At 42.1% G+C, this 15,154-nt stretch overlaps 2 protein-coding genes and 1 pseudogene across 2 annotated transcripts; 1 reads left to right on the top strand and 2 right to left on the bottom strand.

Moving 5' to 3' along the window:
- Positions 1-134: 134 nt before the first annotated feature.
- On the bottom strand, positions 135-3,418 carry iah1 (isoamyl acetate hydrolyzing esterase 1 (putative)). Its single transcript, XM_035167996.1, has 6 exons — positions 3,308-3,418; positions 3,141-3,193; positions 2,370-2,533; positions 1,474-1,635; positions 1,261-1,382; positions 135-478 (listed from the first exon to the last, which is right to left on the bottom strand). The coding sequence occupies exons 1-6, from the start codon at positions 3,371-3,373 to the stop codon at positions 302-304; spliced, it is 744 nt and encodes a 247-aa protein (XP_035023887.1). The 5' UTR covers positions 3,374-3,418; the 3' UTR covers positions 135-301.
- Positions 3,419-4,177: 759 nt separating this feature from the next.
- Positions 4,178-6,477, top strand: LOC118116620 (annotated as a pseudogene).
- LOC118116619 (cleavage and polyadenylation specificity factor subunit 3) lies at positions 6,478-15,056 on the bottom strand. Its single transcript, XM_035168419.2, has 18 exons — positions 14,866-15,056; positions 14,677-14,740; positions 14,161-14,258; positions 13,865-13,993; positions 13,606-13,783; positions 13,421-13,510; positions 13,167-13,317; positions 12,806-12,981; positions 12,541-12,699; positions 12,208-12,354; positions 11,947-12,099; positions 11,706-11,814; positions 11,368-11,466; positions 11,161-11,255; positions 10,720-10,807; positions 7,607-7,673; positions 7,388-7,484; positions 6,478-7,292 (listed from the first exon to the last, which is right to left on the bottom strand). Exons 1-18 carry the CDS (start codon positions 14,934-14,936, stop codon positions 7,191-7,193), a joined length of 2,073 nt encoding a protein of 690 aa, XP_035024310.2. The 5' UTR covers positions 14,937-15,056; the 3' UTR covers positions 6,478-7,190.
- Between the last annotated feature and the right edge of the window lie 98 nt (positions 15,057-15,154).

Below are 15,154 nucleotides of genomic sequence, written 5' to 3'. Positions count from 1 at the left end.
CTGGATGGATGTGAACTGTGACACAACGAGAAAATATTTTGTATCTAATATTCTGATTTCTATATTCTTTGTTTCTTTATCTACAACTATTCACCATCGTCTTCCTCTTTTACGTTTCATGCTTGCATCACATCTCAAAATAAAAATCTTTAATGTGCATTTTAAACATTAACACTTGGGTCTTGTGTTGCACATCACAGCTGCGTCAGTGTTTCACAGCAGGAATGCAGTGCAGTTTCAGGCTCCCTTCAAAATATCAAGTCCACAGTATTTTTTTTCTAACTAATGGGCGACGACTCGGTCACTGGTCACAGAGCAGGCTGCTGTCGGGGCTCTTGGCGTCCACGTCTCCCCAGTAGGGCAGGATGAAGGGCAAGTGGGCAACTCGGCTTTCCAGGAGCCCCCACAGGTGCTGGGCCACAAACTGGTTCCCTTTCTCTGAGAGATGGAGTCCATCAGACAGGTAGACTGTGTAGTCCTGCGGATCAGAAGACAAACAGAGATCTCTTGTTTGGAATGTTTTTGAATAATCTTCAGATTATTTTTAGGTGCAGTTGATTATTGGTTTAGTAAAAAAAAAAATTGTTGTCTTCTTCTGCTCAAATAAACCCAAAGATACTTGAAATGAAACAGAAAAACCCAGCTAATCATCTTGTTTTGAAAAGCAGAACAGGATGTTCATGAGCATCATAGTGACGATCAGTTAGTCCTTAAAAGCCCAACAATAAATGACACTATCGCTGTATATAAAATATTTATTTTGAATCTAAAGACTTACAAATAATTGAATTACTTCTCCGACATTAGAAAAACAATAATTCAATGAAACCTTTATCTATTGAAAGATTACATTTTCTGTCAAGTTATGATTCCTTCAGTCTCTCTCTCCTCCTCCTCCCCCCCTAATTCTCTCTCTCCCCACTCTTTTGCACCCATCTTCCCTCTCCTCCCCATTTTTCTCACCCCAACCAGTCGAAGCAGATGGCCAGAGTCTGGTTCTGCTTCTTCCAGTTAATGAGGGAGTTTTTTCTCTCCACAGTCGCCAAAGTGCTGCTCATTGTGGGAACTGTTGGGTTTCTCTAAGATTTTAAAGGTCTTGACCGTCTATGTAAAGTGCCTTAGATAATGTTTATTATGATTTGGCGCAATATAAATATAATTGAATTCAGTAAGGATCATTTATGGATTTAGTGAAAGGCCTTGAAGTTAACAACATGGGGGGAGAAGCTGCAGCAACAAATACTGCTGCACTGTGCTCACCTGTCCATCTTTCTGCATGAGTGTCCAGAGGTCCAAGACGTCTGTACCGCACTGACCGGCGGCCTGGACACACGCCTGGGCGTACTGCCCCGCTACAGAGTTGTGGCGATTGAGAGGACATCCTGGAGGAGACGCAGGGTGTGATCTTTGTAGGTCTGGAGACTTTGACAATAAATGAACTAGAGAGAAAAAGACTTGGTGTTCAGGTGTTACCTTTTAAAATACACTCCTTCTCCCAGGCTGGCTCGTGAAGGGGTGGGGGGGTGATGAAGATAACTCTGTCTGCGGACACTCCGGCTAAAGCCAGAAGCCGAATGATCTCCTTTAGGTTCTCTGAATACTCCTGCAGAGGGATGTGCTGCTGCGGGTTTTTATCTGCATGACGGGAACAGACCGAAATGAGACAGAATACATTAGAAAAAAATAAATATCAAAAACAGTGACAGGATTTGTATGTGATGTATTTAGAATAAAAGTCCATTTTGATTAACGAAATTAAACAACAAAATCATTACTGGACATCCAAGCGTGCACCAGTGTTCTAAACAGACTGGTACACTGTGTAGGACTGGTTTGTGGTACTAAACATTGATGTGTTGTCTGGTTGCCTCTCCATGGTTGTTTTATCAAACTGGACAACACAACTGTGTTATCATTCTGTATCATATTCCCAGTGATAAGATAATCGTTCATTTGACCAAATGTGGGGAAATGTGCTGTGTTGGTTCATTACTTTGGGAGTAAGTAAGTGGTTTATTGTCACAGATGAGGGGAAACTCAGTTTCCCAGCAGTGAAGGGGATAGTAAAAATTATAAACATCAGTAAAAACTAAATAAATAAGTAAACACGCAATATAAACCCAGGGAAATATAAAAAAATTGCAATAAATACAATGGGAATAGAATATAAACCAGGTTTGTAGGATTGCATACATGAGATATTGAAACTGCACAGAAAGAAATCCAACACTGCACAGTTCAGTGGAGATATGCTTGGAAATTCAACCTAATGTGAAAAATCTGTGTCCTGCCCCTTTACACAGGAACAAAGTGTGTGATCTATACTCACAGCTGCTGTATAACCACATGTTGTGTGAGTGAGTCTGTACCTTCCAGTGAACAGTCGTTGGCTCCAAAGAAAACAGTGACAGCAGCGACGTTGTTGTTGTTGATGTCGGTGTCTGAGCTGTGGCTGCTGATCAGACGAGGGAGAACGATCTTGGCCCATCGGGAGTTGTACCCGGACAGTCCTCTGTTCACCACGTCACACTTTCTGCAGGGACAACTTCAGACATTAGAGGGACACGAAGCCGGGCCCGGGTCTAGAAGAACACACTTCTACTCTGCCCACCTAATTGGTCAACGTTATTCTGTGCCCTTTGATTCTCCCCAACAGAATTTGCTGATTTCTGAATTGCTGGTTGGACACAGGGTTGGGTTTCAAAAAACTGTTCTCTGATAAAAATTGATCTTCATTTGAATCCGATATTGATTCATAATTAGGAGGGATCCATCACACTCAGCCCCCCCCCCCTTCAGTGCTGTGTTTAAATGCACCTTCGTCCGTTCAGATTCCTTACTGGAACTCATCACGTCAAGTTTCATGCTTGCATCACATCTTAAAATACAAATCTTTATTGATAACACTTCTGTGCGTGGCACTTGCAAAAAACAAGAATTAAATAATAACAATCAGTATTATTATTATTTTACCACAGCTTGGATGAATTTCCTATTGTCACAATAACAATGGTTGCATTCTTCAAAACTCCCCCCCCCCCACACTCTGAGCAGTCTGGATCCGGGCCTGCACATCACATCCCACAGGAGCCTCTGTAAAAAACGATGACTCATCAGATAAATGAAGTAGAACCACTCACCTCGCTAGTCTGTTAGCAATGTCTGCCCCCCACCCGTTGGGCTGAAAGGAGAACTGAGACACACCACTGCGGGTTTATTCATTTCGAACTGGAGCTAACAGGCTAACAGCTCATGCTAACACACAGGGAATATAATGTGACACTGAGAAGTGAGTGTGGAATCGAACCTGTGTGATGGAGTCTCCGAATAAAATCACTTTGGGCCAAACGATTGTTTTCAACTTCGACATCATGAAAGTTCAACGCGCCACTGCACGATCACTTCCGGTTTCCGTGACAGTGTGTCCACTTCACAATAAAGGTCTGAGCCTCTACTATTTATATAATGTGTTAGATAAAGATATATAAACACAAACATTTCAATTGTCTTCATTTTTGGAAGCCAAATTGTGCTGGGAAAATTAAAGATATAAATGTTGAGGTAAGTCAGTGGTGAAACGGTAATATTTGACTTATTCCTGCATGTTTTATACTTAATCATTAAAACTCTTGATCTATTCTCTGAAAAGACTGAATATTGGCTTCATAGCTCATTGGTTTGAAACATAAGCTCAAAAACATGACTCGTAATATTAGAATATGAGTGTTTCTTTATTTTTTATTTGTCATTCTTTTACTGCAGAAAAATGACTGTCTGCACTGATACCATGAAATCCTGTGATTAGAAAATCAGCACAAATTCCCTGCTTAGTTATTAATAGGTTAAAAAAAAGTATTTCAGACAATCAGAGTTTTTTCGGTTTTGAATGTTTACATCATATTTCTTTTAGTTTCAAAACCCAGTACTCACACTAAGCTGGACACTTTTTGATATTGAGTTATTAAGATGTTTAATGGGTTAGAAAATCTGCTAAACTGTTCAGATTCCTTCACCTTTCATTTGTTAAAAACCTAGATAATACATGTTTAAAATACTTTTTACTGACTACAATTATATTTCCTGTAACATTGCATTTTACTTCTTCGTACTCACCACTGGGGGGCGCTGCAGGAACTCGAGCCTTCCTCAGCTACCCGGATATCCGTCTTCTTCTGTTATGCCTGTAAACATGGCGGAGGTCAGGCTCTGTTTTGGAAGAGGAGCATTGGACCGATTCTACAAGCTTCACCTCCGGGAGAGTTCCATTAAACGCGGTAACAGTTTAACACAGTCCTCGTCTCTGACCTCCGCCTTTCTGTCGGGTTGTTTTACAAATGGCGGACTGCAGGGAGGTGACAGTGCCGCGGACAGAGTGACCGGTGCAGCCTCACGGGACAGTTACACAAGTGGGACACCGGAGCTTGGTGCTGTGGAGGATATTTGTGGAAATGGAAATGTCGCTGAATATCAGTGTTGTCACGGACTTGAAGAGGATTCACTTTATAACAAGACCCGGGGTCAGATTACAGGAGAAACTCTGCCTCGGTGCTGGAGTCGTACGAAGTTGAGGAGGAGTTTCCTCCACAGTCAGCGGGCATGTTGGGGACAGGTTGTGTTCATCCGGGAGTTCGGGAACAACGGGACCCGATCTGAGCCCCTGTTCAAAACCAAGACCGGCTATTATGAAATCCTGGAGGTTTTGCCCAGCGCCACTCAGGCCCAAATCAAAACCGCCTACTACAAGCAGTCCTTCGTCTTCCACCCGGACAGAAACGCCGGCAGCGAGGTGGCCACCGTCCGCTTCTCCGAGATCAGCGAGGCCTACACGGTGCTGGGCAACAAGGCGCTGCGGAGGAAGTACGACCGGGGGCTGCTCAGCCAGTCGGACCTCATCTCGACGGCCAGACCCTCCTCCCTCCTCCTCCAAGGACGGCACCGGGGGCTCCGCCGCACAGCAGACCGACAGCGGGCGGTCTGTGGCGGGCGCCTACAACCGAGGAGGCGTCTACGACTTCGACAAGTTCTTCAAGTCCCACTACAACGAGCAGCTGCAGAGAGAGAGAGAGATGCGGGCCCGCAGAGAGGACATGCTGCGGGACAAACACGAGGCGATGGTCGAGAGGAAGAGCAAGCTGATGGAGATGTGCGTCGGGCTGCTGGTGGTGATGGCTCTGGGTTTGACTTTCAGTCTAAAACGGGGGTGATGGAGGAACGTTGACCCGGACAGGGCTGCTGGACATGGACATAGATTCACTGTGGGGCCCTTGAATTGTCACCACCCTTCACACTACTGGGGGAAACTGTCTCCACACCTCTCTGTGGAAGAGACATGAAGCTCCATCATGTTTTGTTTCAAGAGAGTGATTTTCTATAGATCACACTGTTGTCATGCAAGCTGCTAACCAAACACTGAACTGGTATATAAGCATAGAGCTGCAACAATTCATCTCCAAACATCCATTGTCACGTCATGATCAATTAATTACCATGTCACAAAACATTACTCAAGAACAAATGAGGATTTGTTGCCTTTCTGTATCCAGAAATATTAAAGCAAATGTTTGGTCATTTTTTCGACCAATTGATTAATTAGTGATGAAAACAATCTACAGTTGCAGCGTGCATATGAGTAAGAATTCACCACGGGACAAGTGCAGTGCTCTTCTTGTCACTGTGTGAAGTCAGGGTTCATTATGTGTCTGTAGAACAGTTAAATGTCACCTGTTTCATTACCTCCATCAAGGAGGTATGATTTTCACCCACGTCTGTTTGTTTGTAAATAAGATTACATAAACAAAAACTCAAAACTTAGTGGAAGGATGTGGTTTTGGGTCAAGGAAGAAAGAAGATCTGAGAATTTTGTGCAATAACAGACGTTTTCAACAATTTCACAATTTCTGCAGGGAATAATTCGTGAGTATTGATGAACAGGCACCGTTATGGAAGTGGTATCTATGAAATTTGGTGCAGCTTGAATTCATTGTTGGGCCTTGGTGGAGGTGATGTGCTCTGTTGAGTGTCATTCTAATTCTGTACTGTTTTTACTCTGTGGTTTTTTTTTTGCCACCCAGTTCGTCAGTGACACACAGTCAGTGCCAGTGATTGTCCTCCGTGCCACATGTTGTTGGCATGTGATCACATGCTGCTAGAGGAAGATTCAGTGGTTGATTTACAACCTGCTATTGTTTCAGTTCAACTCCTTTGTCTTTTATAAAGTCATCTGTCTCAACAGTTTATTTTTGAACAGGGTTTATTGCAATTTATAAAATATTTATAGCAATGTAAAGAATGTCAGATGAGTCAGTTCTTGAAAATGCATTAAACGGGCATTTGGGAACTGTAAGGTTATGCTCACATAGTGAAGTTAAAGAATGTGCCTTGGATAAAATTTATTGTAAAAATCTATGGTTTGTTTTGTGCAGATATTTAAAGAATAAATGAGTAATGTTCAGAGCCTGTCAGGGCTCAGTGAAACAATGTTGCTTGATTCTTTTATTATTGTTTATTTACCGACATCCTTAGTTATTAATACCAACACTGATTTAATACAGGACGACGGTGACAAAATAATTCACTGGAAACACAGGTTCTTTAAAACCTTTTAGTTCAAATAACAATAAACACAGATTTAGTGCATTTAGAAATTCACAGTTCACATCACAGTTAGAAGTTACCACAACTCATTTCTCACGTCAAACAAAAAGTACAGTGCAGGTACATTTAAATACAGTTAAATTATTAATGAATACACGATAAATAAAAGTGCTTACATGACAAAACAGAACGCTAAAATCTACGAAAAAATAAAGCCTCTCGACAAACGGTAGCTTATTCAGTTCCTTCTCTTACATCATAGATGCTAAGAGTTTATCCCTTAATTTGCAAGAGGCCTATCTCGTCTTTTCAGATTGAATTAAAGTGGGGGGGGAGACGGTTTTCAGGACGTGTACAGGTCAAACAGCTGCATTGTGTCTGATTTGTTTTGTCAAATCACAAATGAGCTACAACTATGGATCCTGACGGTGCAGAAACATGGACGTCAGAGTCATCGATAAGTTAGACACGCTGCTGTGATCCACAGGAGCATTTGTTATGTAGTGTTAAACACAGAAACACAAGCTCCTCGTTAACTTGGTACAAATATTCGTTGTTTTTTGAACGTGTGCTGCTCACTCGTCCAGTCTCCGTCCTCAGATGACCGGGTTGAGGGCGTCGTAGAGCCGCTGCACCGCCAGCTCCACCATCTCTCTCAGCGTGTCGTCCTCTGTGCACTCGTCCTCGTAGCACACCGCCTGAGGAGGCCGGAGTAATTCAGTGAGAGATTCAAAACAATACTGCTACAAATACATTATCTGGGTCTCAGTGTGTCAGGCTGAGAGATTCTCACCCTCGTCTCCAAGCAAATAAGAACCGTCTTCCCGTCGACTGTCACCGAGATGTTTCTACCATCACTGAAATCCACACACTCCTCTCCAAACATGTCCCTAGTGACAAATCACAAAGTTCACAGAAGAAATGTTTGTCAGAAGAATTCCATTTATTTAAAAATGTTTATATTGTAGACAATGTTATAATCCAGTTGGCACAGATACAGCGTCGCACTCACTGCAGCATGACATCTAGTCGGGCTTGGAAGACGTCCATGTCCATAACAACACTCTGAGTCTCCATGACTGTTAATGAAAAAAACACTGCATTAAGGTTTTGAAGTGTTAGTAAAACAAAAATTGGGTTTACACAGTTCCTGCTGTGAAAGAAAACAATAAAAACTAGGGCTACGTTGTAGCACTAACGGGCCCGAGCACAGGCATTTTCAAGCCTGTTGCAGTTAGTGGAGAGAGCGATCAATGAACAAGCGCACGTCTCCGCGTTGCATGCGTTTTGAGCACTGCGGCAAGGATAAATGCTTCACTTCCTGCGTCCGTCACGCGATGTCGATCTTTGCCTGCTAATTGCTCATTACGGTCCACGCTATCAAATAGCACATCACACTGTGAACATTTTATGTAAATCGAATGATATTTGTAAAACAAAGCTTACTTCCTGTTGCCAGTAGGTGGCGCCATCACTATTATTACCTACAGACTAATATATCTGTTCAAGTAGGGGCTCTGATATAGCGTGAGCAATTTTGTGTCAATTGGACAATGTTACAACAACTTAATTATCACACTGATCAGTAGGTGGCGCTATGACCCTGAACTAATATTAATATATGGAACTGTTCAGGTCAGGATTGTGATCATAGGTCAGTAGTTCGGAGCTGGTTGGATAATGCAGAGTGGATTCACAAATTACTTCCTGTTTCATGGCGAATCAGTAGGTGGCGCTATGACACTGAGGAAATATTGACACATAGAGCTGTTCAGGCTTGGTCTCTGATCATGAGACATCAGTTTGGCGGTGATAGGACAATGCACACTGGAGTTATGACAACATCGTCTCCTTTGGCGAAGGATGAACCTTTGCCGCACCTCAATGTTTACACGGTTTGAGGAAATGTCACAATTCTGACCATGGTCCAATGACTTGACTGAGCTCTTTTGAGCTGTATATTGTAAAGCAGCCAGGAGCAGTTCTTCAAAGTAAAAACATGTCACTTCCTGTTGCCAGCAGGTGGCGCTGTGACTAAAAGTACGAAAGTAACTAAAAAGTAACTAAAAGTACGAAAGTAACTAAAAGTACAAAAGTAACTAAAAGTACAAAGTAACTAAAAGTACGAAAGTAAGTAAAAAGTAACTAAAAGTACGAAAGTAACTAAAAGTAACTAAAAGTACAAAAGTAACTAAAAGTAACTAAAAGTACGAAAGTAACTAAAAAGTAACTAAAAGTACGAAAGTAACTAAAAAGTAACTAAAAGTACAAAAGTAACTAAAAGTACAAAAGTAACTAAAAGTACAAAAGTAACTAAAAAGTAACTAAAAGTACAAAAGTAACTAAAAAGTAACTAAAAGTACGAAAGTAACTAAAAAGTAACTAAAAGTACGAAAGTAACTAAAAAGTAACTAAAAGTACAAAAGTAACTAAAAGTACAAAAGTAACTAAAAAGTAACTAAAAGTACAAAAGTAACTAAAAGTACAAAAGTAACTAAAAAGTAACTAAAAGTAGGAAAGTAACTAAAAAGTAACTAAATGTACAAAAGTAACTAAAAGTACGAAAGTAACTAAAAAGTAACTAAAAGTACAAAAGTAACTAAAAGTAACTAAATGTACAAAAGTAACTAAAAGTACGAAAGTAACTAAAAAGTAACTAAAAGTACGAAAGTAACTAAAAAGTAACTAAATGTACAAAAGTAACTAAAAATACGAAAGTAACTAAAAAGTAACTAAAAATAGTAACTAAAGTAACTAAAAGTACAAAGTAACTAAAAAATCGAAAGTACTAAAAGTAACTAAAAGTACGAAAGTAACTAAAGTACAAAAGTAACTAAAAGTACAAAAGTAACTAAAATGTAACTAAAGTTACAAAAGTAACTAAAAGTACGAAAGTAACGAAAAGTAACAAAGTAACGAAAAGTAACGAAAAGTAACTAAAAGTAACGAAAAGTTACAAAGTAACGAAAAGTAACTAAAAGTAACTAAAGTAACTAAAAGTAACAAGAAGTTACGTAAAGTAACGTAAAGTAACGTAACGTAGGTGGCGCTATGACCCTGAACTAATATTAATATATGGATGTGTTCAGGTCAGGATTGTGATCATAGGCCAGTAGTTCGGAGCTGGTTGGATAATGCAGAGTGGATTTACAAAGTACTTCCTGTTTCATGGCGAATCAGTAGGTGGCGCTATGACACTGAGGAAATATTGACACATAGAGCTGTTCAGGCATGGTCTCTGATCATGTGACATCAGTTTGGCGGTGATAGGACAATGCACACTGGACTTATGACAACATCGTCTCCTTTGGCGAAGGATGAACCTTCGCCGCACCTCAATGTTTACACGGTTTGAGGAAATGTCACAATTCTGACCATGATCCAATGACTTGACTGAGCTCTTTTGAGCTGTATATTGTAAAGCAGCCAGGAGCAGTTCTTCAAAGTAAAAACATGTCACTTCCTGTAGCCAGCATGTGGCGCTGTGATTTTAAGTCAAGATTTCTGTGTAGATGTCATCAGGCCGGGACCCTTGTCTTACATCTCTAGTTTGGAACTCGATTGGAACAAATATGTCAGAGATACAGAACCTCATGTTTTGGTGGCGTGTAATCAAACTTTGAGGCCACGCCACGGTCACACCGTGTGACGAAAAATCGATCTTTGAGTTAGTTTTTATCTCCATCTTGTTTAAATGACACTCATCTCAATATGAAGTTGATCTGATGAAAGCCCTACGACAAGTTCGTCAAAGTAAAAATGTGAAAAATGGCAGGCTTCCTGTTGCTTTTTTCCCATGCACCTCTGACCTTTTTTGTTTGTCTGGTCATGATACACCTGGGCTATGATTTTTGTGAAGATCGGTGAAAGCTAACTGAGGGGCTTTTCCTTAGATGGCGCTGTTGAGCCATTTTTCCACGCCCATTTCAAATTACTCCAGAATACAATAACTTTTTGGGGTTTTGAATTCCCTGCAAACTTTGGTAACAATTTGAGCATGTCTAGGCCCTGAAAAAGCCCCAAAAGGGAAATATAAATCCTTCGAAATACAATAGGGCCTCCCACCGGAGGTGCTCGGGCCCTAACTAAAAGCGTGGACAGACATTCGCAGTGGGACAAACAGACCTTTCTGAGCCTTCGGGTTCGACTGCACCTCCAGCACCACAGTGGTGACGGCGTCAGCGTACATGTCATTCAGAGGGTTCGCTACCCACTGAAATAAGAGAAATATGGCGTCATTCCTGAGCAAGAAATCTAAGATTTGGAACACATTTAGGAGGAAAATACATTATATTTTGAAGATAAATACATGCAAGCCGAAAATTATTTAATTTGAGCAAACAATTATCTTTTCTGTGATAAATAAATGTATTTGCATGCTCACCTTTATTTATATTATATGTGCAAGAATAACCCCTCTCACTCGCATTGTCTCTTTCTCCCTCAACCTCTCCTCTCAACTTTGCACACACTCTCAACCTGGCACAATTCTGATGAGGCTGTTTAGGGTCCAATTAAATCGCAAGGAGAACTTCTTTTGTAACTTTATGATAACTCCGTACTCACCTCCAGCACCACCATCCCGACCTCGTGAATCAGAGTGACATTTTTAAAAAGCTTCAAAGTGTTCTTCTCAGTTCCGTCCAGCTCTTCCACGTCACCTGAGACAACAAAAAAAAAAGACAGTAAATACGGACTAAACTTAGATAAATTGACATTGAAAACAGTTGAACTTTGCAGAAATGGAACACAACAGATATTTCCAGGTCTCACCAGTGAGGTTCCTCAGGTGGCAGACGAGCAGTGAGTAAGGCCCAGTGAAGGGGATGGCCTGGCTCTGTTTAACCGTGCTCATGGCCAACTCCGTGTATGCTACAAGACAGAGCCCTCAGATCAATACAGCTAACAGCACAGTGCACAAACTGAGGAGACTGTTGTAAGCTCCCTGGTGCACAATACACATCTATAACAAATTCACACTAGCATCTCTGCAGCTGATCTGTTTCTGATGATCTTATTGGATTTTTCTAGGTTTTTTTTGGTCAGTGCTCAACTTGCAAAAAACTGGAAGCCTCAGGTTGGAGAGTTTGTGAGAAATGAAAGTGACTTACTGGAAAGGTCGGAGGGATTGAGGATGTGGTAGTTGAAGTTCTTCTTCACCAGTATGCCTGACACCCTCTGACCCTGAGTGCACTTCTTATCCGCCAGAGAGCCCATCACCTGCGAGACGGAGCAAAGTCTGTGTCATTGTCAGGACTGGACACAACATTTTGAAGACAGAAGAAGCACAGAGTGGCTTCAAGCCATTAAAAAGCCTTAATGGAGGAAAGAGAACACAGGTAGTTCGTTGACCTTGGCCAGTTTCTCTCCTCTGAAGTTCAGGGTGACAGCTTCCGTGTTGCGAGGGTTGTGAACTTCGATGTGAACCTGGTCGTTATCCTCATACTCTCTGATCAGCGCAGCCTTCAGACGGGCCATCTCGTTCTGCTCCCCGTGGACCAGGATCTGAGGATAAACACGGAGAACTCAAAGTACGGCCAAGAAGCATCAAAGAATTTATATCTATGGGGACAGAAAACAGCACATTTTACACAAAACTAGTGTTTTTCCTACCACGTGCGGTGGTTTGAGCGCCCGGATGAACTCGCTGGTCTGCTGGTAGTCGGTGTGGGCAGAGAAGGAGATGTAGTCCACCGACATCTTCAGCTGCAGCTTCTGTCCCGACATGGTGGTGATCTCCTCCGGCTCAGACATGATGTGCTGCAGCAAACACGCAATAAACACAATAAGCTGCTGTGGCTACACATGATCTGTTTCAATAGAACAAAACTAATTTAAGCTTAGATGACATTAAAACGAGTGTTACACGCGTGAACTTTTATCCAGGAAACTAAATCTTTGTATTCTTAAAGCAGAAACAACACTTCACTGTCGCTGAGCTCTGACCTTAGCGAGTGTTCCCTCCACACAGTATCCGGCGATGATGACGCCGTTTCTCTTATCGGTGCACCAGCTTTCAAAGAGCTCCCTGGACAGGCCGCTCTGCATCATACCAGGAGACGCCATCACCACGCTGGGGCCGATGTCATCGAAATGATCCATGCTCTGCGGAGGACACAGTTACAGGTCGGCAGCAGCTTCCAGACACCACATGGAGAAGATACAGCATTAACTGGGCCTAAAGAGAGTGATGCACAGTGACAGGCTCTACCTTCAGGTTGCTGATGTGCTTGAAGACAAAAGGGTTGTTGATATTTATGGCCTTGCGGATCTTATCATTCATTGCGTTGACGTAGGTCTGGTACACAGACATGCACTTCTTGGCCAGGGACGAAGCGTAGTAGATGGGAATGTCGTGGAGCTCCGGGTGGTTCTGCCAGTACTCGTCTGGAGGGGAAAACACAGCACAACTTCACAGACTTTCTGAGGGAAAGATAAATGATAAAATAAAGATACAAAAGACAAAACCAACTTTAAAAATAAATAAAATAAAATCCGGTTCCATAACTCAAAAGATGAATTTGTAATTTACAGATAAATTCCGGAGCAGGGAGTAGTTCAGGACTTCTCACCCAGGATGAGCAGCAGTTCTTGGGCCCGTCCCAAAGCGAACACGGGGATCAGACAGCGACCTTCTCTGTTGACGATGTCATGCACGGTGTTACAGAACCGGGCTTCACGCTCCTCCCTCTTCTCATGGATGTGGGTGCCATACGTTGACTCCTGCAGAAGGAAAAAAAAGAGCAGCATTTCTCACATGAAGCGCCATTAAAGAGAGTATTTAATGTGAATTATGAAATTTAAAAATGAGGTATTTATTGCATACTATGATTAAGATGTCAGGTTTGACACTGGGGATCTCAGCTGCCATCAGATGTCGGTCTTCTTGTCGGGAGAAGTCTCCTGTGTACAGCAGCTGTAGGGGGGAGGATTGCATCATCATCTTAACTAAACTGGTTTCTATGCAGAAACAGAAAATCAAACACACCAGGACGTCCTGTCATTCTGTACCTTGACTCCGGCTATTTCGATCATGAACATGGCAGCTCCCAGCACGTGACCAGCGTGGTAACACCAGAACTTGATTCCAGCAACCTCTTTGACCTCGTGGAAGTTGATGGTCTCGATCTTTTCCATGCTCTCCTCCAGGTCGGACTCGGTGTACAGCATGTCGTCCAAAGAAATGTTGCTGCAATGCATAAAATGATTAAGTTACATCATAATCCAGCAGAGTAGAGAGGCACTTCTGAATACGGACTTCTTCTCCTACCTGACTTTGACATAGTCCGACAGCAGCCAGCGGTAAATGGCCTTGGTGGCATGGGTCATGAACGTCCTGCCTTTAAAACTGGTCTTCTGGAGGAACCAGGGCAGAGCACCACAGTGATCCAGGTGGAAACTAATCAGAGGACACGTACATGAACATCAAATGACACATCACTGCTAGAGTAGAGTAACTCAATTCAACCAACACAGTACAAGCAGATGGACGTGTTTCTGTGAGACTGGTGGAGGAAACTACATAAGATGTCTCTCCACCCCCCCCCCATAAGACTCAAGACTCACTGGCTGATGAGCAGCAGGTCGATCTCAGCTGGGTCGATCAAGTCGATGTAGGGGAGAGCGTCCATTCCCTCCAAGCCCGGGTGGATGCCACAGTCCAGCTGTGAAAATATCATTTGACTTGATTCACCCAGGGAAATCCACACGGTAACACACACCACAGCAGAACAACAATAAACCAAAACAATAAAATCCAACAATAACAGCAGCATGAACAAGGTAACGATGTAAAATTGCATGTTGTGCTCCAACTAACAGGCCAGACCAAATGTATTTCGTACATTTGAAGAACTTTGATCTTAGGGCTGCAACTAACAATTACCTATCTATTAATCTGACTTCTGAATATTGTTTTTATTAATTGTTAATTCTATAAAACCAAAACCCATAAATATTCAGTTTTCAGTTTGATATGCGCCAAATAAAAGCAGCAAATCCAAACACAAAACGACGACTCTGTTATCAATCATTGATTAACTGATCAACTAATACATTCAGCTTCTATATATTTGTATTTACCATTATTTTCCTCCCTTTGAACTCCAGGATGATGCATGATCTTCCCACTTCCTGACCAGCTCCTCTGCACACGACAAAACACATTTATGAAATTTAATTAACATGCATTGGTTATTTCTGTGGTTCCATGTTGAAGCAGCATTAATAATCTATTCACACAAACACACACACACATATAAATGAACTCACAGCGGACGGATAATAAGCTGATCGCTCTCCTCAGCGGGAACAATCACGTCTACTTTACGTTTCGAAGCCATGATCGCTGAATTTAACGCGTTAATTTAAAAGAAACATTATAAAAACACATCCGGTCACAGGTGCTGTTTGTGTGATGAATGAATGAGGGCGAAGACGGCACACTTCCGGTTGGTGCTCCAAAACACCGCCGACGAGAAACCAAGCGCGTGGAGAAAAGCTCCGAGTCATACGTTGGACTGTTTTTTCGAATTCGCACGATTAAAACAAGGAAATAACG

This window comes from Hippoglossus stenolepis, chromosome 10, assembly GCF_022539355.2.
Source record: "Hippoglossus stenolepis isolate QCI-W04-F060 chromosome 10, HSTE1.2, whole genome shotgun sequence".
Classification (NCBI taxonomy): Eukaryota; Metazoa; Chordata; class Actinopteri; order Pleuronectiformes; family Pleuronectidae; genus Hippoglossus; species Hippoglossus stenolepis.
The sequence above is the reverse complement of the archived record's forward strand: the minus strand, read 5'-3'. Positions and strand labels throughout refer to the sequence as shown.

Bases quoted from the DNA above. Each gene is read 5' to 3' on its own strand.
- iah1 (XM_035167996.1), bottom strand. From the start codon at position 3,373: ATGATGTCGAAGTTGAAAACAATCGTTTGGCCCAAAGTGATTTTATTC. The intron at 1,636-2,369 runs GTACAGACTCAC...CCCGTCATGCAG, and splicing joins CAACGACTGTTCACTGGAAG to ATAAAAACCCGCAGCAGCAC. The intron at 1,383-1,473 runs GTAACACCTGAA...CGTCTCCTCCAG, and splicing joins GAAGGAGTGTATTTTAAAAG to GATGTCCTCTCAATCGCCAC.
- LOC118116619 (XM_035168419.2), bottom strand. From the start codon at position 14,936: ATGGCTTCGAAACGTAAAGTAGACGTGATTGTTCCCGCTGAGGAGAGC. The intron at 13,994-14,160 runs GTGAGTCTTGAG...TCCTCTGATTAG, and splicing joins GACCTGCTGCTCATCAGCCA to TTTCCACCTGGATCACTGTG. The intron at 12,355-12,540 runs GTCAGAGCTCAG...TGTTTGCTGCAG, and splicing joins TGGAGGGAACACTCGCTAAG to CACATCATGTCTGAGCCGGA.